This window comes from Ctenocephalides felis, unplaced genomic scaffold (genome assembly GCF_003426905.1).
Source record: "Ctenocephalides felis isolate EL2017-DRISC unplaced genomic scaffold, ASM342690v1 CF-g0.4_SCAFFOLD_03572, whole genome shotgun sequence".
Lineage (NCBI taxonomy): Eukaryota > Metazoa > Arthropoda > Insecta > Siphonaptera > Pulicidae > Ctenocephalides > Ctenocephalides felis.
This window is the reverse complement of record NW_020539726.1, coordinates 2,714,562-2,730,664: the sequence shown is the minus strand read 5'-3', so window position 1 is coordinate 2,730,664 and position 16,103 is coordinate 2,714,562. Positions and strand designations below refer to the sequence as shown.

General features: G+C 29.3%; 1 protein-coding gene across 1 annotated transcript in view; it reads right to left on the bottom strand.

Moving 5' to 3' along the window:
• LOC113387711 (regulating synaptic membrane exocytosis protein 1) overlaps positions 1-16,103 on the bottom strand; it is a 330,281-nt gene that overhangs the window by 24,287 nt on the left and 289,891 nt on the right. Inside the window, exons 8-10 of the mRNA XM_026625078.1 lie at positions 14,092-14,318; positions 2,282-2,406; positions 87-300 (exon numbers count right to left, since the gene is read on the bottom strand). Coding sequence (XP_026480863.1) covers positions 87-300; positions 2,282-2,406; positions 14,092-14,318 — 566 coding nt within the window. The remainder of the gene's footprint in view (positions 1-86; positions 301-2,281; positions 2,407-14,091; positions 14,319-16,103) is intronic.

The following is a 16,103-nucleotide window of genomic DNA, read 5'->3' as shown; positions in this document are numbered from 1 at the left end:
TTATATAATATAACAAATATATATATATATTTATATATATATATATATATATATATATATATATTGAAAAAAAGCAATAAACTTACCTATTACTAAACCGCCAGCACCTTCCGGCGCGCCGGTTGTTTGGGGTTGCTGCTGACCTTTCCTTGGCCCAGGCGCATCCTCCAGCAAATCGCGCATGCAAAAATCAGTCGCATGCTCTACGAGCAGTTCCGCCACGTCGCCTGTACGATCCATTACCGCACATACTTCTTCAAACGTTCGATCAGAAAGTGACACTCCACCCCATTCGAGCACCTGAAATTCAGTTATATGATTTTTTAAATAATAATTTTAATCAGTAATTTAATTTACTGATTCTAAATAAATTAAATCAAGGCAAATTGCTGTAATTTCTCGTACCAAATTATCATTTTTTTAATTTTTGAAAATTAAATTTCATTTCATTTTTTTAATTTTTGAAAACTTTTTCGGAAAACAATCTCGGAAACCGTTGGATCTCTACGGTAATCTGTCCGAACAAACTTACATACCTACATCTGTTTTTTCTAAAGCATGCCAAAATGTTCAGAAACCTTTGAAAAGTAAAGATATATAAAAAAGTTAATTTTTGATTCTTTGCGACTGCTATAACTTATCCTACAAAATAATTAATAATCTAAAATTTTAAATTCATAAATATCAATAAAAGTTTTGATTGTAAAATAAAAAGAATTTGTCAAATTGAAAGTTATTCAGATTCTTCAATAACATAATTATTTAAATTTTCTATGATTTTTGATAATTTTTTGAAATTTTAGAATAAGCTATAATAAATTATGGCTTTAGTTGCAAATTATTAAGTAATTGCTCAAAATTGTACAAGAGATTCTAATAGAAATACTAAAAGATTAACCTATCACAAGAATCCATTTTATATTTACGGTCATATTTGTTGAATGGCAACTTTTATGGTGATCACCCTCATATTCAAGAAATTTAGCAAAGCCTGTCAATGCATCAAAAATATTGTTCTAGAAGGAGCTGAATATTTTTAATTATTATCATCACATTAACATCAAGGCAAATTGCTGGAACTTTCTGCCCCGTAATGAAATATTCGAGAATTATTAATTGCTTCCAAATAGATTATCATAAATAGGCAAAATATAAAAGCTAATAAATTGGTCGACGACGTTTATATATGCTTACATGAAGTAAACAAAACTAGATCAAGCGGAGTTACAAAAAAGGAACTGACTCATATTAACATTTTTCGAAGAATTATATAAACTGAAGGTAAACTTTAGGTAGAATTAAAATTAAAATCCAAATCTATAAATTAAAATCTAAATACTAATCGTTTCTTCACAAGTAAAACCTTTTTTTAAAGCATTAGAATCGGATGCTTTATCCTCTGAAAAAATTATATACTTACAATATTTTATTTTTACATCGTAAATCTACATGGTTTACAAAACTGTCATTCTATACCCATATAGCAATATTATTAAAAGCTTGATATCCTGTAAGGATTATAAAAAAGTGAAGAAGACATCCGAAATATTGTAAAAGTTTATTATTGAGAATATTCAGCTTGTGTCAAATATAATGTATCAAACATTTCTAGAGCAAGTGAGTAATTATCTCTATAAATACATTTTGCATTATTATATTATTCTTCAAGTGCATAATGATCAAAATGAAAGAATATGATTGGTTACTGCGTAAAAAGTCTAAGCTCCCTGTTGAAAATAAGTTGCTGCTATATGAATCAATAAACCAAACTGGACCTACGGAATTAACCTTTGGGGATGTGCTTACAAATCAAATATAGCTATAATGCAGAGAACTCAGTCAAAAATTTTACGTACAATTCTTAATTCTCTGTGGTACGTGACAAATGAAACCATTCACAGAGACCTCAACGTGAAAACGGTGCAATTAACGTTCGAAGAATTTAAGGAAAAATACAAACGCAAACTGGACTCACATTCGAACCCATCAATAGTTGACATTACTCAACCTTTTAGCATAAGGAGATTGAAACGACACTGGCTTTTAGACTTAGTCTTAGATTAGGTATAATGTAATATTATTATATTAATTGTTAAACTGAGAAGATCTCATTGGAGTTCTTCTTAGGAATTAGTATTTCCGATTGCTAAATAAAAAAGAGTTAAAACAAAAAAAAATAGAAAAAGACAAGCATATTCTGCTCAATCTTAAAGTACTCCAGCATTATTATTTGCATATATGTGTCAAATAATTTTCCAAGCTAGTTTCTGATTCGGTTTACCTTGTCTCCTTGTTGCAAACCTCCTTTGTCCGCTGGTCCTCCAGGAACAGTCCATACGATGTACGCAAAAAGTCTCCCATCAACTCCTGTTTTTCCACCAACCACGCGCATTCCAAAGCCTCTCGCTGAAACAAAATATATTTATGTTAATCTCATGTTCGCAACGGTCTTAGTCATTAAAACTGTAATTAAAAATTAAACGCAGCTCGACTTTCGACCCTTCGTAAATCTGGAAGTTAGACACGCGGTGTATAATTACTAAAATTGAAAAGTAACTAGGTGCAAGAGCCATTTTGTCCTAATACAAGTTGCAGCTAGTGGTGCATGGCATCGTGCGTTAAGGCAAATTGCTAGAACTTCCCGTACCAAAAATTATTTTTTTTGAAAAAGCTTTAAAAAAATTTGAAAATTTTGTAAGAAATAGATTTTGGAGAATTTCGAATTTTTTGAGAAAAATTGACGTTTATGAAATATTTTGATTTTTTATATTCCATTTTTTTTAAATTCTGAACTATTTTTCAAAGCGTAGCTGTTTTAGAAATGAAATATCGAAGCGCGTCGCTGTGTATGGCGTCTGCGTCTCTTTAAAAAGTACGGAACCCATGAAAATATAATCAAAATTTATACTTATTATTAAAATCTCTATAAAATATATAATAATTTGATGTGCATATGTCTAATGATTATTTTGACCGCTAAAAAGCTTTTTTTAACTTCCCATAGGGTAGTTATAGTAATGAGCCGAAAATCGAAAATGAAATTTTTTGCGTTTTGAAGGTTTCTGAACATTTTGGCATAACTCAGAAAAAATGGATGTGTGTGTGTTTTGTATGTCCGCATTTTTCGTCCACGTTTTCGGGCGCACGGAATTTTAATGGTTCAAAAAACATTCGATTCCTATTGCTAGGGAGATGTGCTGATTAGTTTTTGTCAAAGGCTGGTCCAGCCGTTACGGAGATACGGAGCAAAGAGTACAGAAAATAGAAATCGAGTTTTTGAGAGAACAAAGTATCCGATTTGAATTATCTAAAAAACATTCAATTTGTAATGATTGGGAGCAGAGGTGATTAGTTTTTAGCAGAGGCAGGTCCAGCCGTTTTGAGGATACAAAGCTTAATGTGCAAAAAATGGCAGTTTTTGAGGGAACTAAGTATCCGATTTAAATTATTCAAAGAACTTGCTGCTTGTTTCAACAAAATAATTGCTTTTGGGGAAAAAACATTTGTTTCTAATTTTTTTCATTTTTTCATTTTTTTTCTTTTTCAAAAAATAATTCCGATTTTAATTGTAATTCTGTTCTAATATACCTCAAACAAATAATTTCAACTTTGCAATTCAGTTTATATAATTCTTATAAATATTAGACAATGTTTTAATATTTATAAAATCTATTTGAAAACATTTAATATTCCTCGATCATTTTGTTATGGTACGGGAAGTTCCAGCAATTTGCCTTAAGGCACAATGCCATACACCACTAGTTTACTTTTTTTATTGAACTGCTGGACCTACACAAAAAATTAGTTGGATCTTCGTTTCGTTAATTTAAAAAAAAAAAACAGAATTACAATTTTTGACACTTTTTGATCCGTATCTTGGAAACGGCTTGATATGATCATATTATAAATATCATTTGAAAACTTTAAACTTAAACACACTCTGTTTCATTTCAGAATAATTTTTGTGAAACATATTAGATACGTTAGTAGAACCAATGTTCCTACATACAGTGGAAACTTTTTCCCTTCAACATCTATTGTTTAGTTTCCGCGGTATTTTGCTTAGTTCTTTTCTATTCACGATATCAAGAAACACCCGAAAGAAATAAAAAAACATATATTTAATTTTGTAAAGTTCTATTAAACGCGAGTGTTTTCTTAACGAATTGTTTAATGATCCGTGCAAGCATCCCACGATCTAGCCTTGTCATTGATTGCTTTTATTGTTCATGAGTGCTGAAGTATATCTACACCCTTGCAATAAATATTAGAGAAAGAGAGAAAAAAAATGGAAGATGAGAAGGCAAAAATCTGTGAAGTGAATTTGAAATCTGAATTTAAAATTTTTTCATTCAAGACGTAGCCTAGATACCATTTCATTCACTTAAGAATGATGTTATTTGAAATAGACAAAAATTAGATGTATTTTATCACAGTCCGTGGGTAAGAATTTTTCAACAATATATCCGGCCATATTTAAAATACATAACAAAAGTTCTTTCGTTGTATGGCATCGTGGCTTAAGGCAAGTTGCTGGAACTTCCCGTACCATAACGAAATGTTCGAGGAATATTAAATGTTTTCAAATAGATTATTATAAAAAAATACTATAACATTGCCTAATATTTATAAGAAATATAATAACTGAATTGCAAAGTTGAAAATATTTGTTAAAGTATATTAGAATTTAAGTCAGAATTACAATTAAAATCTGAATTATTTTCGATATAGAAAAAAAATAGTTGAAAAACAAATTGAAAAAAAAAATTGAACAAAAATTTTTTTTTCCGGAAGCAAATATTTAAACAAGCAGAAGGTTAAAACAAGCAGAAGGTTCTTCGAATCATTAAAATAGGACGCTTATAGTTCTCTCAAAAACTGCCATTTTTTGCACATTTAGCTCTGAATCTCCGAAAGAGCTGGACCTGCCTTCGCCAAAAATTAATCACCATTTCTCCCCGTCATTACAAATTGAATGTTTTTTGTATCATTAAAATCGAATGTTCTGATCTCTCAAAAACTCGATTTCTATTTTCTGTACTCTTTGCTCCGTTTGCGCCCGAAAACGCGGACGAAAAATTGTATCCATACATACATACACACACAACCATTTTTTCTGAGGTGTTTCAAATGTTCAGAAACATTCAAAACGTGAAGAAATGTTAAAATTTTCAATTTCGATTTTTGGACGATTACAATAACTTACCCTACGGGAAGTTAAAAATTTATTACAAATATCGAAGATGGCTGCTTGATATCAGACCGAAGCAAGAATTTGAACCCTGGATTTGCTGTTTATCGAATAGTACGCTTTACGCTGTGCCATGATACCTCATTCGAATAAATTAATGTTTTCCAAATACAAATTTAAAACAATTAAATTTTACGTCATCTGAAGAAAACATAGTGTTTTTACTTTGCCTGAATTCAGCTTTTACCCAAAGAATTTTGTACTTTTGTACTCGTGTGTGGTATTTTATCTTGATTGTTTTACCAATAGAAAATATTTTTGTAACAAAACTCATACAGTCTAGACGTAATAAAATTTATCTACCTCGTAAATGGTTTTTCTTCTATATGCGTAATGAATTCAATCAATATAATTCGTTTGTGTTATTATATCGCACGATTTTTCGGAAGAACACTTTGGAATTTTGTAAGAATGTATTTTAATTCGTTAATACAATAAAGTCTTTGTAAAAAATATTTCCATATAATTTGCATTTCACATTGGTTGAATAATTTAGCTATTGTTTTCTAAATTTGTTTCAAAATTAGAAAAAAAACGTTAGCCCATTAGCTGTTTCTATTTTCCCCGCTCATCAGGCAAAAATGAAAAAATGACGTATTCTAGAAAAATTATCAAAAAAACTAGAAAAAAAACATATTTCTATGATTAGGAGATAACTGGGAATTTTAACAAAAATAGCGCGATATTTGTTTGTTTGATACATGTTATGTGTTGTGATATAGTTCATTTAGTTTAAGCATTAAAACTGAACCTGGCGCTAGAAATCCTGTAGATCACTCTAAAATATTATGGAAAATGTGGTTGACTTATAAAAAATCATTAAATACAATTACAAATATTATAGGTTTGTTAAATTGTAAAATATTTGTTGGAAATCGCATTGATAATTTGTTGTGAAAGAAAAAAAATTATTTTCAATATAAACTCTGTTAACATTTCATCTGAATATTATTAATGAATATTCACTTTTTATTGATTAAGTCGATTAACTACACGAATATGGAATATTATGCAATTGCCCTAAGTCACTTGCTCTAATGTCACTTACACCCACTTTTTTACAATTCAACGCATATTTAATTCAATCAGCACATTTACTTCAATAATAACAAAAGTAATTGCAATACAAATTGTGCGTAGTATAAAAAATACTATTCACTATAGTGTCGAGCAAGATTTAAAGGTCCAAGAATAAAAAGATCTACCACCGATATCTCAAAAATAAGTAAAATTCTAACAACAATATTTGACAGTAGAGGGAAAAAGATGTATAATCAGCCATCACTTTTATTTAGAAGATATCAGGAGATAAACGACAATGTTTAAATTTTAAACAAAACTTTAGTTATGTAGTTTTAAACTTTAAAACTACATAACTAAAGTTTTGTTTTCGTTGCTAGTTTGCTTCTCAGTTAGTACTGGTGTAGTTTACAAGATATTAATATAATTTTTAAGTATGTATATTATAAGATTTATTGTTATCTTTTAGTTAAATTCAACAGTTTTTTTATATAAGTTCTATAAAAGCTATTACTGGGGCGGGGTAACAAAGGCCAACTATACCTGTACATTGGTAAATGCGTAAAAAATAAAAAAAGCAAATAAAAAAGTAAACTAAGTGTACAAAAGCAATTTTACAAGAGATGAAATTAATAAATAATAATAAATAATAAAATTAATGAATAGTTTTTCCAACTCTTTGCGAATATTTTTGGCAAAATACCAGATCATGATCATTTACAGTGGTGTAAAAATGTACTGAAAAAGTGAAATAATGTAGCTATTATTTTGTAAAATTCATTTGAAATTAAAATAAGACATTTTACCTGTTTACCCCCCGGCTTTTGCAATTCACCCACCTATGAAGTTACAAATTTTTGAATTTTTGAAGTGTTATTTTTCACAATATAATTGTTCAATGTCAATATCAAATATAAGCATCGGACACCGTAGCTATTACATGTTTTTTTGCAAAAATACTTCAACTTTGTCTACATTTTCGTGAAAGAAAATTCTCATTATTTTTCCTATTTAAACAAAAGGAAAAAAATTACGATTATTGAGTATCAACGTTAGTGCAAACTTTTGTGCTGTATACACATTTTTAGATGTAAGATGTAAGAAAAACGTTTAGAATTAATATTTAATTTATAAATCTTTGATTTTTTTCTTTGATGTGTCGTCCTAAAAAAACTTACTCAAATATATATATATATATATACATATATATATATTTGAAAATATATATTAGAGCGGGTCAATTTCTTAAATGAATTTTGAAGTCCCGTGCAATGGCCTAAAAATAAGGGTTGAAATTTGAAAAATTCCATTTTGACCCATTTAGAGTGCCCCAATCACGACCAAACCTATGACTGACCCCCACTAACTTTGGAAGCCGATTTACCCATTCCTTGGGACCTCCCCTAAGCGGTGTTTCAACATTTAACCCTTATTTTTGAAATATGAAGAGTGTGTAATATGAAAAGGTGCTAAGGGCTGATTGTAACAGCTTTTTTTTTAAACAAATATATTTCGAAATCCATGATAGATAGCTGCTGTAACAAGTAAAAATAATTCCACAACTGTTGTTCATTATTTCAGAATTAATCATTTTCTAGAAAAAGTGCGGTGTTTCAACTTACCTCGCATTTGGGGCTAGTTGTAACATTTTCTAAGGCAAGTAATGCCTCCGATAATTTATTCTTTATTTATTTAAAAAAATGACTTGTTACTAAGTAATTCTTCATAAATTAACACCAACTATAATTAATACAAATAAAATAATGACTCCTATAATATAAATTTATATCATAAATCAACGTAAGCTACAGTTATTATCATAATAAACAAAAGGTATAGTAGTAGTTACTCCTGCAAAAAAATTACATTTACCCACATTTACAAACTATAAAATCCACCAATTTTTTTTACTTGAATCTGTATAGAATTCTTGTATGGTACAACTAGCCCCAAGGTTTTATTCCATATAATCCCAAGTGTGATTTTTTACAATAATTAAGATATCCTTTTAAACATTTCAGCAATAACAAAAATTGTTGCACGTTCTCATTGATTGATAAATTTAAAATTCAAATTTATCATAAATTAAAAAAAACAAAATAAGATATGTAAAATTTAAAGTTAGTTGATAATAAAAATGCAAACCGAAATATTATCATAAAACAATTTCATATTACCTATCTAAAACCTGTACAGTTCTGCTTACTGCTGTGACAATAAGACAAATGTTTCAATATTTTTTAGCTTCCATTGAAAAACGCCTGTTACTTCTTATCCACGTTACATATAGCCCCTAATATGTATAGCTTTCCTATATATGTATATACGAGCAAGCTACAGGTTGCTTTAGGATTTTATTAGAATCTTCTTCAGAATGTATTTATAGTATCGCCTACACAGCGCAAATGTCATTTGTCATTCAGATTGGCTCATTTAATAAAAATAAATTCAATCAATTCAATAAAGTTTTGGTTATGCAAAGAATTTCGTATTAAAATGAAACTTTTTCAACTTCATTATAATTTGAAAATTCTGATAACGTTACAATGCAAATGACAGTTATTGAAGTGTTCATGAATAATTTTAAATCATTGGCAGATCATTCTCAACATTCTGTGCATATATATCTTATTTTCTTATATTTTAGCAAGATTGTTCATTGCTGATGCAGTAATGTTAAATTGTAGTATAATTTTTTAAATTTTATTTGATTTACGTTATTATATAAAGAGATCAAGTAATTTGTAATAGGTAATTTTTTAAATATTTTAACTACGCTTAGGGTAAGTTATAATAATCGCAAAAAAATCGAAAAAGAAAAGTTTTGCATATCTTTACATTTCAAAGGTTTCTGAACATTTTGGCTTATCTCAGAAAAAATGGATGTATGGGTGTGTGTTTGTTTGGATATAATTTTTCGTCCACAATTTCGGGGGCAATAATCAACCGATGTGAATGATTTAAAACACATTCGATTTTTATTGATGGGAAGATGCGCTGATTAGTTTTTGGCGAAGAAGTGTCCAGCAGTTTCGAAGATATGGGATAAAAAGTGTCAAAAACGGTAATTCAGTTTTTGAAAAAATGGAGCGTCCGATTTGAATGATTCGAAAAACATTTTGATTATATTGACAAAATAAAATTTTGATTACATTTTTGCAGAGACCTTTAAAAAATTTAAAAACTTTAAAAACTTTAAAAAATTACCTATTACAAATTGCTTGATCTCTTTATATAATAACGTAAATCAAATAAAATTTAAAAAATTATACTAACAGTTTCGGCGATACACAGGAAAAAGTAAAAAAAAATACAATTCTGCGGTAAAAAATGATCATTGGACAAGATCGTCGCTATATAATATGAGCGATACAATATATAGTATTATCACTTTGAAAATGTTTAACACGTTGCCGCAAATACATATTACTAATTATTAATAATTAATAATTAATAATCTAATAAAAGTTAATCATTTTCGCTTCCAAACATACAACTTACACTCGATTTTATCTGGCAATCATAAACAATTAAAAAAAGTGTGTTTCTAAGCACGATCGTCAAATTAAAAGTGTGCGGCAACGTGTTAAAACAATTGTTATTAATAGTAAATTAATATTTATTGATTACTGTTTTTTTCTTGAATATTTATTTCTGGTACGGGAGGTTTCAACAATTTGCCTTAAGGCACGAAGCCATACGTCACTAGTTTTATGTTTTAAATTGTGAATTTACAACTTGCTTATGAAAAAAAAGCTTAATATAATATCGACAATGCATGGCAACCAACTACAGCAGCACAAATTTCCCATTGTTTCTTGAATAAATTGTAACAAAAATTTATTTAAAGTAGATCTTTTAATATGATATAATGATTAATAAATCGCAGATCATGTCATAAGAAATAAATTTTAAATTTTCGTGCACTGCTCAATCTACGAGTTGAAAACCATTTGGCGTCAATGTATTTGTAATCATTTTCTAAATTCGATCTGATTCCCAGATATCTACAAAATTTAAAACACTTAAATTAGAAGAAAAATCTCAACTCACGATCGGCCTAAATCTCCTCTCCTGCATAATTTTGGGTGAACATAATAATTTAAACGAAAATGAGTAATATATTTGAATGTGAGTATTGATATGGTGTTTGCACGTATTTATTCCATCTAATAAAATAGAAAGATTTAATAATACAATGCAAAATTCAATTGAATCTCCTCAATATACTGAACTTATTGTACGAGATGCAAACATCCGAAAAATGATGCATTTTATTTATTATTTTTAAAGTATTTTCATTAATATACACACGATTTCAAAGAAAAGCTATTTTAAAAGGTCATGTGAAATAGATATTATAGAAATGAGTACTAATAGATAATGTCATTTATAAATATTATAGATGACATTCTAGTCAGAATTGAAAGTATTCAAAAATTTCGATGCCCTGTTGAACCCCACGTTTAAACATTTTTATTGAGACTTCAAAATAATTTTTTATCATTAAATATGGAATAAATTATTAAATGCATTAAGTAAACAATTGAAAAAAAGAATGTCGTAATAACATATGTAACATATGTAATTTTTTAACTTCCCGAAGGAGAAGTTTATGTTTTCATAAAAAAATCCGATTCGCTAATTTTATGTTTTCTCGACGTTTCAAGCCATTCTGAATCGAATGAGACCAAATTTGGAAAAAGTATGTGTGTGTGTGTGTATGTGAACAGATTTTTTGCCGTAAATCGACGTTTTCTCCAAAACGGCTGGACCGATTTCAAAAATTTAAAAGCCATTCGATGTATCTTGATGAGGACTATCGTTTATGCGGCGATCGGCCGGGCCGTTTCTTTGTAAATTGCAGAAAAGTGAAAAATTTTTTGTCCACGTTTTAGCCTGCAATTCTGAATCGATTCTGAAAATTCAAAAACCATTCGATAGATATTAGTTGGGAATCGTGCTGATTAATTTTTGGTAAAGATCGGCCGGACCGTTTTCTTGTAATAAAGTTTTTAAAAATAAAATTTCGACGATTTTTATGATTTTTTTTTTGACGGTAGATACCATAGTTTTCTAGGTCATACTAAAATATTACGGCCCTACGACAACTCGTTTAGCTTTAAAAATTCGTCAAAGTTTGCAAAAATTGGTAACGTTTTATTGACATTTGTCAAAATGAAATCTTTTATCGACGTTTTCTCAAAAACGCCTTAACCGATTTCAGAAATTCATAAGCCATTTGATGTATTTCGGTGAGGACTATCGTTTTTCAGTTTTGTGCGACGATCTGCCAAGCCGTTTCTTTATAATTTGAAAAAAAGTGTTAAACTTTTCGTACACATTTAAGCTTATCCTACCGAACCGATTTTAAAAAATCAAAAACTGTTTGAAAGATATTAGTTGGGAATGATACTGATTAATTTTAGGTGAAAATCTACCGAGCCGTTTTCTTGTAATTAACTGTTGAAAAAAAAATTAAGCCGATTTTTATGAATTTTTTTTAGTGATATATACCATAGTCTTATAGAACTTACTGAAATATTACGGCCTTACGACAAATAGTTTGATTTTAAAAATTCATCAAAGTTTGATAAAATGAGTAGTTCTTTTGAGATTTGTTAAAATTAAAATTAGACTATTTACTTGGTATAATGATAGAGTACTTGGTCTTGAACATAATAAACCATTAAAGTCCTGAAAACTGATTCAATTATATAAAATTTGCTTTTAGAAAATACTCCGAGTCAAAGTGTTCGTTCGTTTCAATTATGTGTAATAAATCCACTCGGAATACTTTTAATGACTCCTAAATTAATTTATTTTTTATTGATTAAGTCGATTATTTAAACATATCGGGAAGTTCATGTAACTTGCCTCAAGGCTAAATACCAAACCAACTAGTTAATTGAATTTATTATAACATTTTAAAATAAAATAGTTATGAAGTTGTGTATTGGTTTTTAAAACAATTATTCTAAATGTCACAATTTATCTAAAATTAGAACACTTTCAAAATTTTATGTTACCAATTTATTCTAAAAATATTCACTACTACAAATTAAGAAATATTTCATGCAAATAACATAGATGCTTTCCTTGTAACTACATATAGTAAAATAATAATGGCGTTCAAAACTTTTAGTTTTAGTTTAGTAGTATACAAAATACTGTAATTAGCTCAATTCTACTGTTAGACAGACCAAGAAATATTATTATATTGTAATTCATGATTGCTTCTTTACCCATATTTACGAGAAGACTAGATGCTATAACTCATGTTCATTAGTTTTTGGCAAAGACAGGTCCAGCCATTTTTGAGATATGGAGCAAAAATGCATAGGGGAAAGTTTCCTGACGCCGGACGGCCCAAACATCGGACACTCTGTTTAATACGTATTATTTAAGCGAGTATAAATCTTTTCATTTCAAAATACAAGTGCAAGGAGCATGGGGGGCACACAGGTACATGATCACGTGCCAAGCCTCGCCTGTGACGCACACGGCCACGGCGAGAGCAACCTTTTCCTGTTTTAGGCGCAAAATCACGGCGTTACCTATATATCAATGGAAGTAATTCTAGCATATTTATGCATTTATATTTGAGTGGTATGGAAAGATAAAAGTTGTACTTGATTGTTATCCGTAAAATAGTAAAATATTATTAAATTTTTTAACCAATTTTAGTAGCTGCCGCCAAATGAACGAAAATGTCAGTCCCTCAGCACCGGACACTAAGTCGTCCCTTAGTGCCGGACAGTAAACATATTGACATTTTTTGTGAGAATTTACGTAATTTATTCCAATTATTAAATTTTGTTCTGTCTGAGTGCTAACGGTCATAACATGCCCCCATACTTCGTATTTCCTAGTCAAAGAATGAAAATCTTATGATGAATGCTCCAGCTGAAGGCATCGGTGTGGGCCAGACAAAAGGGTAGATGAATAGTAATTTTTTTTTTTGCAATATCTAAGAATTTTCGTCAAACACACATGTGCAGACACTCCAGAGTGTAGAGATAGCTGTTTATGTGTTCAATACTGGTTATTTTGAAATGTTCGGTACTAGAAGCCACTTTGTAAAATTAAATTTTTTGTTACCAAAGTTTGATTAATAGTATTAATTATTTTTTAGCAAAGGTTGCGTTTTTGTTAATTTAGTTTGATTTCTAACTTTGTTATCTAACATAAGTCATAATTTAATGAACATTTCGTAAAATATTTTTTGATTTATTTATGAATAACCTTATAGGTGTCCGCCACTCGGGGACTTCCACCTAAATATCAGTTTTAGAGAGAACGGAATATTTAATTAGAATGATTCAAAAATCATATTGCTGATGTTAACAGTGCGAAAAAATAATTACTTTTTGAAAAGCAGGGATTCGGCGGTTTCAAAGTTTCTAACAAATCTAATTTTTTGTTTTTTTTTTAATTTTTGATGTTTTTTAAAATTTTCTTTAAACTTCAAAATTTTGTAAGGTCTAAAGTTTTACATACAGTTAAAATAAATAAATTTAACTTTACAATTCAATTGCAAAATAGTAAACACATACAGTTTGTCATCCAAATATAAGACTTATATTACATTTGAACTTTAAAATACAAACTATACAATTTATAGTAGTTATGATATATATTTGAACACAACAAAAGAATTGTTATTAATCATTGATCAATTTTGATTGGTTACTGATTATTTTTATTCTTTGAATATTTCGGAAATAAAAGAAATTTATCATAATGTACAATGCCATGCACCACTAGTAAATAATATAATCATAGAGCAAATGAAATATATAATATCGACGTTAACTTACTACGATGTGTTTTGTCCGCTGGGTCTCGCCTTAAGACAACTCTCCGTTTGGCGGCTGCCGCAACCGGAATTGTCGGCCCCGAATCAACGTCATGGATCACAATCTTGATAGCTTCACCGTCAACGGACGCTTGCCGTCGAGGGGCTTCCATATCTTCCAGCGCAGACGCCGACCATGGCGTAGGCGGCGGCAAAGCACCGCGATCTCGCAACGCAGCAATGTCAGGCCTGCAAATATTAAAATACATGAAAAACGATCCACTTCAAACGCTTTGAATTCTGACCAAATTAAATATAGAGTAGAGCGGAGCACAAGATCCATTTTTTAACTTTCCGTAGACGATTTCGGGCGTATGGATGAACCGATTTGAAGAATTAAACAATTCGTATTGATAGGGAGATGTTCTGATTAGTTTTTGATAAAGGCAGGTCCAGCCATACCAAAGATACGAGGCAAAAGGTGCCAAAAACGTCAATATATGAGAGAACTAAGCATTCGAATTGAATGATTTAAAAAACTTTCTATTTGTGTTGACAAAACGATTGCTTTTGGGGAAAGAACTAATTTAGAATATTCAATACAAGTTTAAATAATCAATTTATTTTTTTGTTTAGCTTATTTATTTATTTATTATAGACAATCAAAAATACGAATTTCTATTAGCCATCCATGTAGCTATGTGATCCATTAAAATATTTAATATTAAATGTTGAATATTTTAATGGATCATATTTTTATTTTAATAAATATTATATATTCAATTTATTGTTTTGTTTAATGAAATATGATTTTTATTGATGATAAACTTACACGTGTCAAACTGATAAAGTATCTAAGGGTGCGTTCGACTTGGACGCTTACGCGCTGTGAGCGCTCACGCTTATAAGCACGAATTTTTAGCGTTCGACTTGGCCGATAAGCGCTTAGAATCGATAACTAAATTCCGTTCGTTTTGGATACTGTGAGCGTCAATAAGCATCAAAATGGCGGCAACTGGCGGTAACGGTAATTGTGTAAATTTTATTACTTTCTGGATCATTCAGCGGGATTATAAAGAATTTAACAATTAATAAATAAATGAAATTTGGTTTGCTTATGCTTAATTCATATTAATATTAAAATTAAAATTTAAAATTATTTAAAATTAATTAAATTTAAAATTAATTAATATTAATATTAATATTAAAAAATAAATGTGATATACAACTTGGCATTTTTGCGGGATTATAAAAAATTTAACAATTAATGAATAAATGAAATTTGGTTAGCTTATGCTTAATTAATAGTAATATTAAAATTAAAATTTAAAATTATTTAATATTAATATTAATATTAAAAAATAAATGTGATATACAACTTGGCATTTTTGCGGGATTATATAGAATTTAACAATTAATAAATAAATGAAATTTGGCCAGCTTATGCTTAATTAATAGTAATATTAAAATTGAAATTTAAAATTATTTAAAATTAATTAAATTTAAAATTAATTAATATCAATATTAATATTAAAAAAAATTGTGATCTACAGCTTGCCATTTTTGCGGAATTATAAAGAATTTGACAATTAATAAACAAATGAAATGACAGATAGTAAAAACAACTGACGCTCACGCTCACGCTGCCCTACCTCTGTGGCGTGAGCGTATGTGAGCGCAAAATATGTGCTACGAGCATCCTACGATGGTGCTACGAGCGTGCTTATGCCACGCTCACAGCGCCAAGTCGAACGATGAAAGCGCGCTCACGGCGCGCTCACAGCGCGTAAGCGTCCAAGTCGAATGCACCCTAAATTAAACAATAGACAACACTCATAATGCGCTACAATGATCCATTCATAAAATCGAACATCAATCATGATATATATTTGGCTATTCTCATTAGCTCTACGTTTACGTTTAACTTTAGAAAATTTTTAATCTTTACGAAAATACGTGGTGAGTATTTATTTATAAGAATTTAATCAGTTTTGTGTATAAAATAATATAAAAAATAACATTATTTCACAGGAA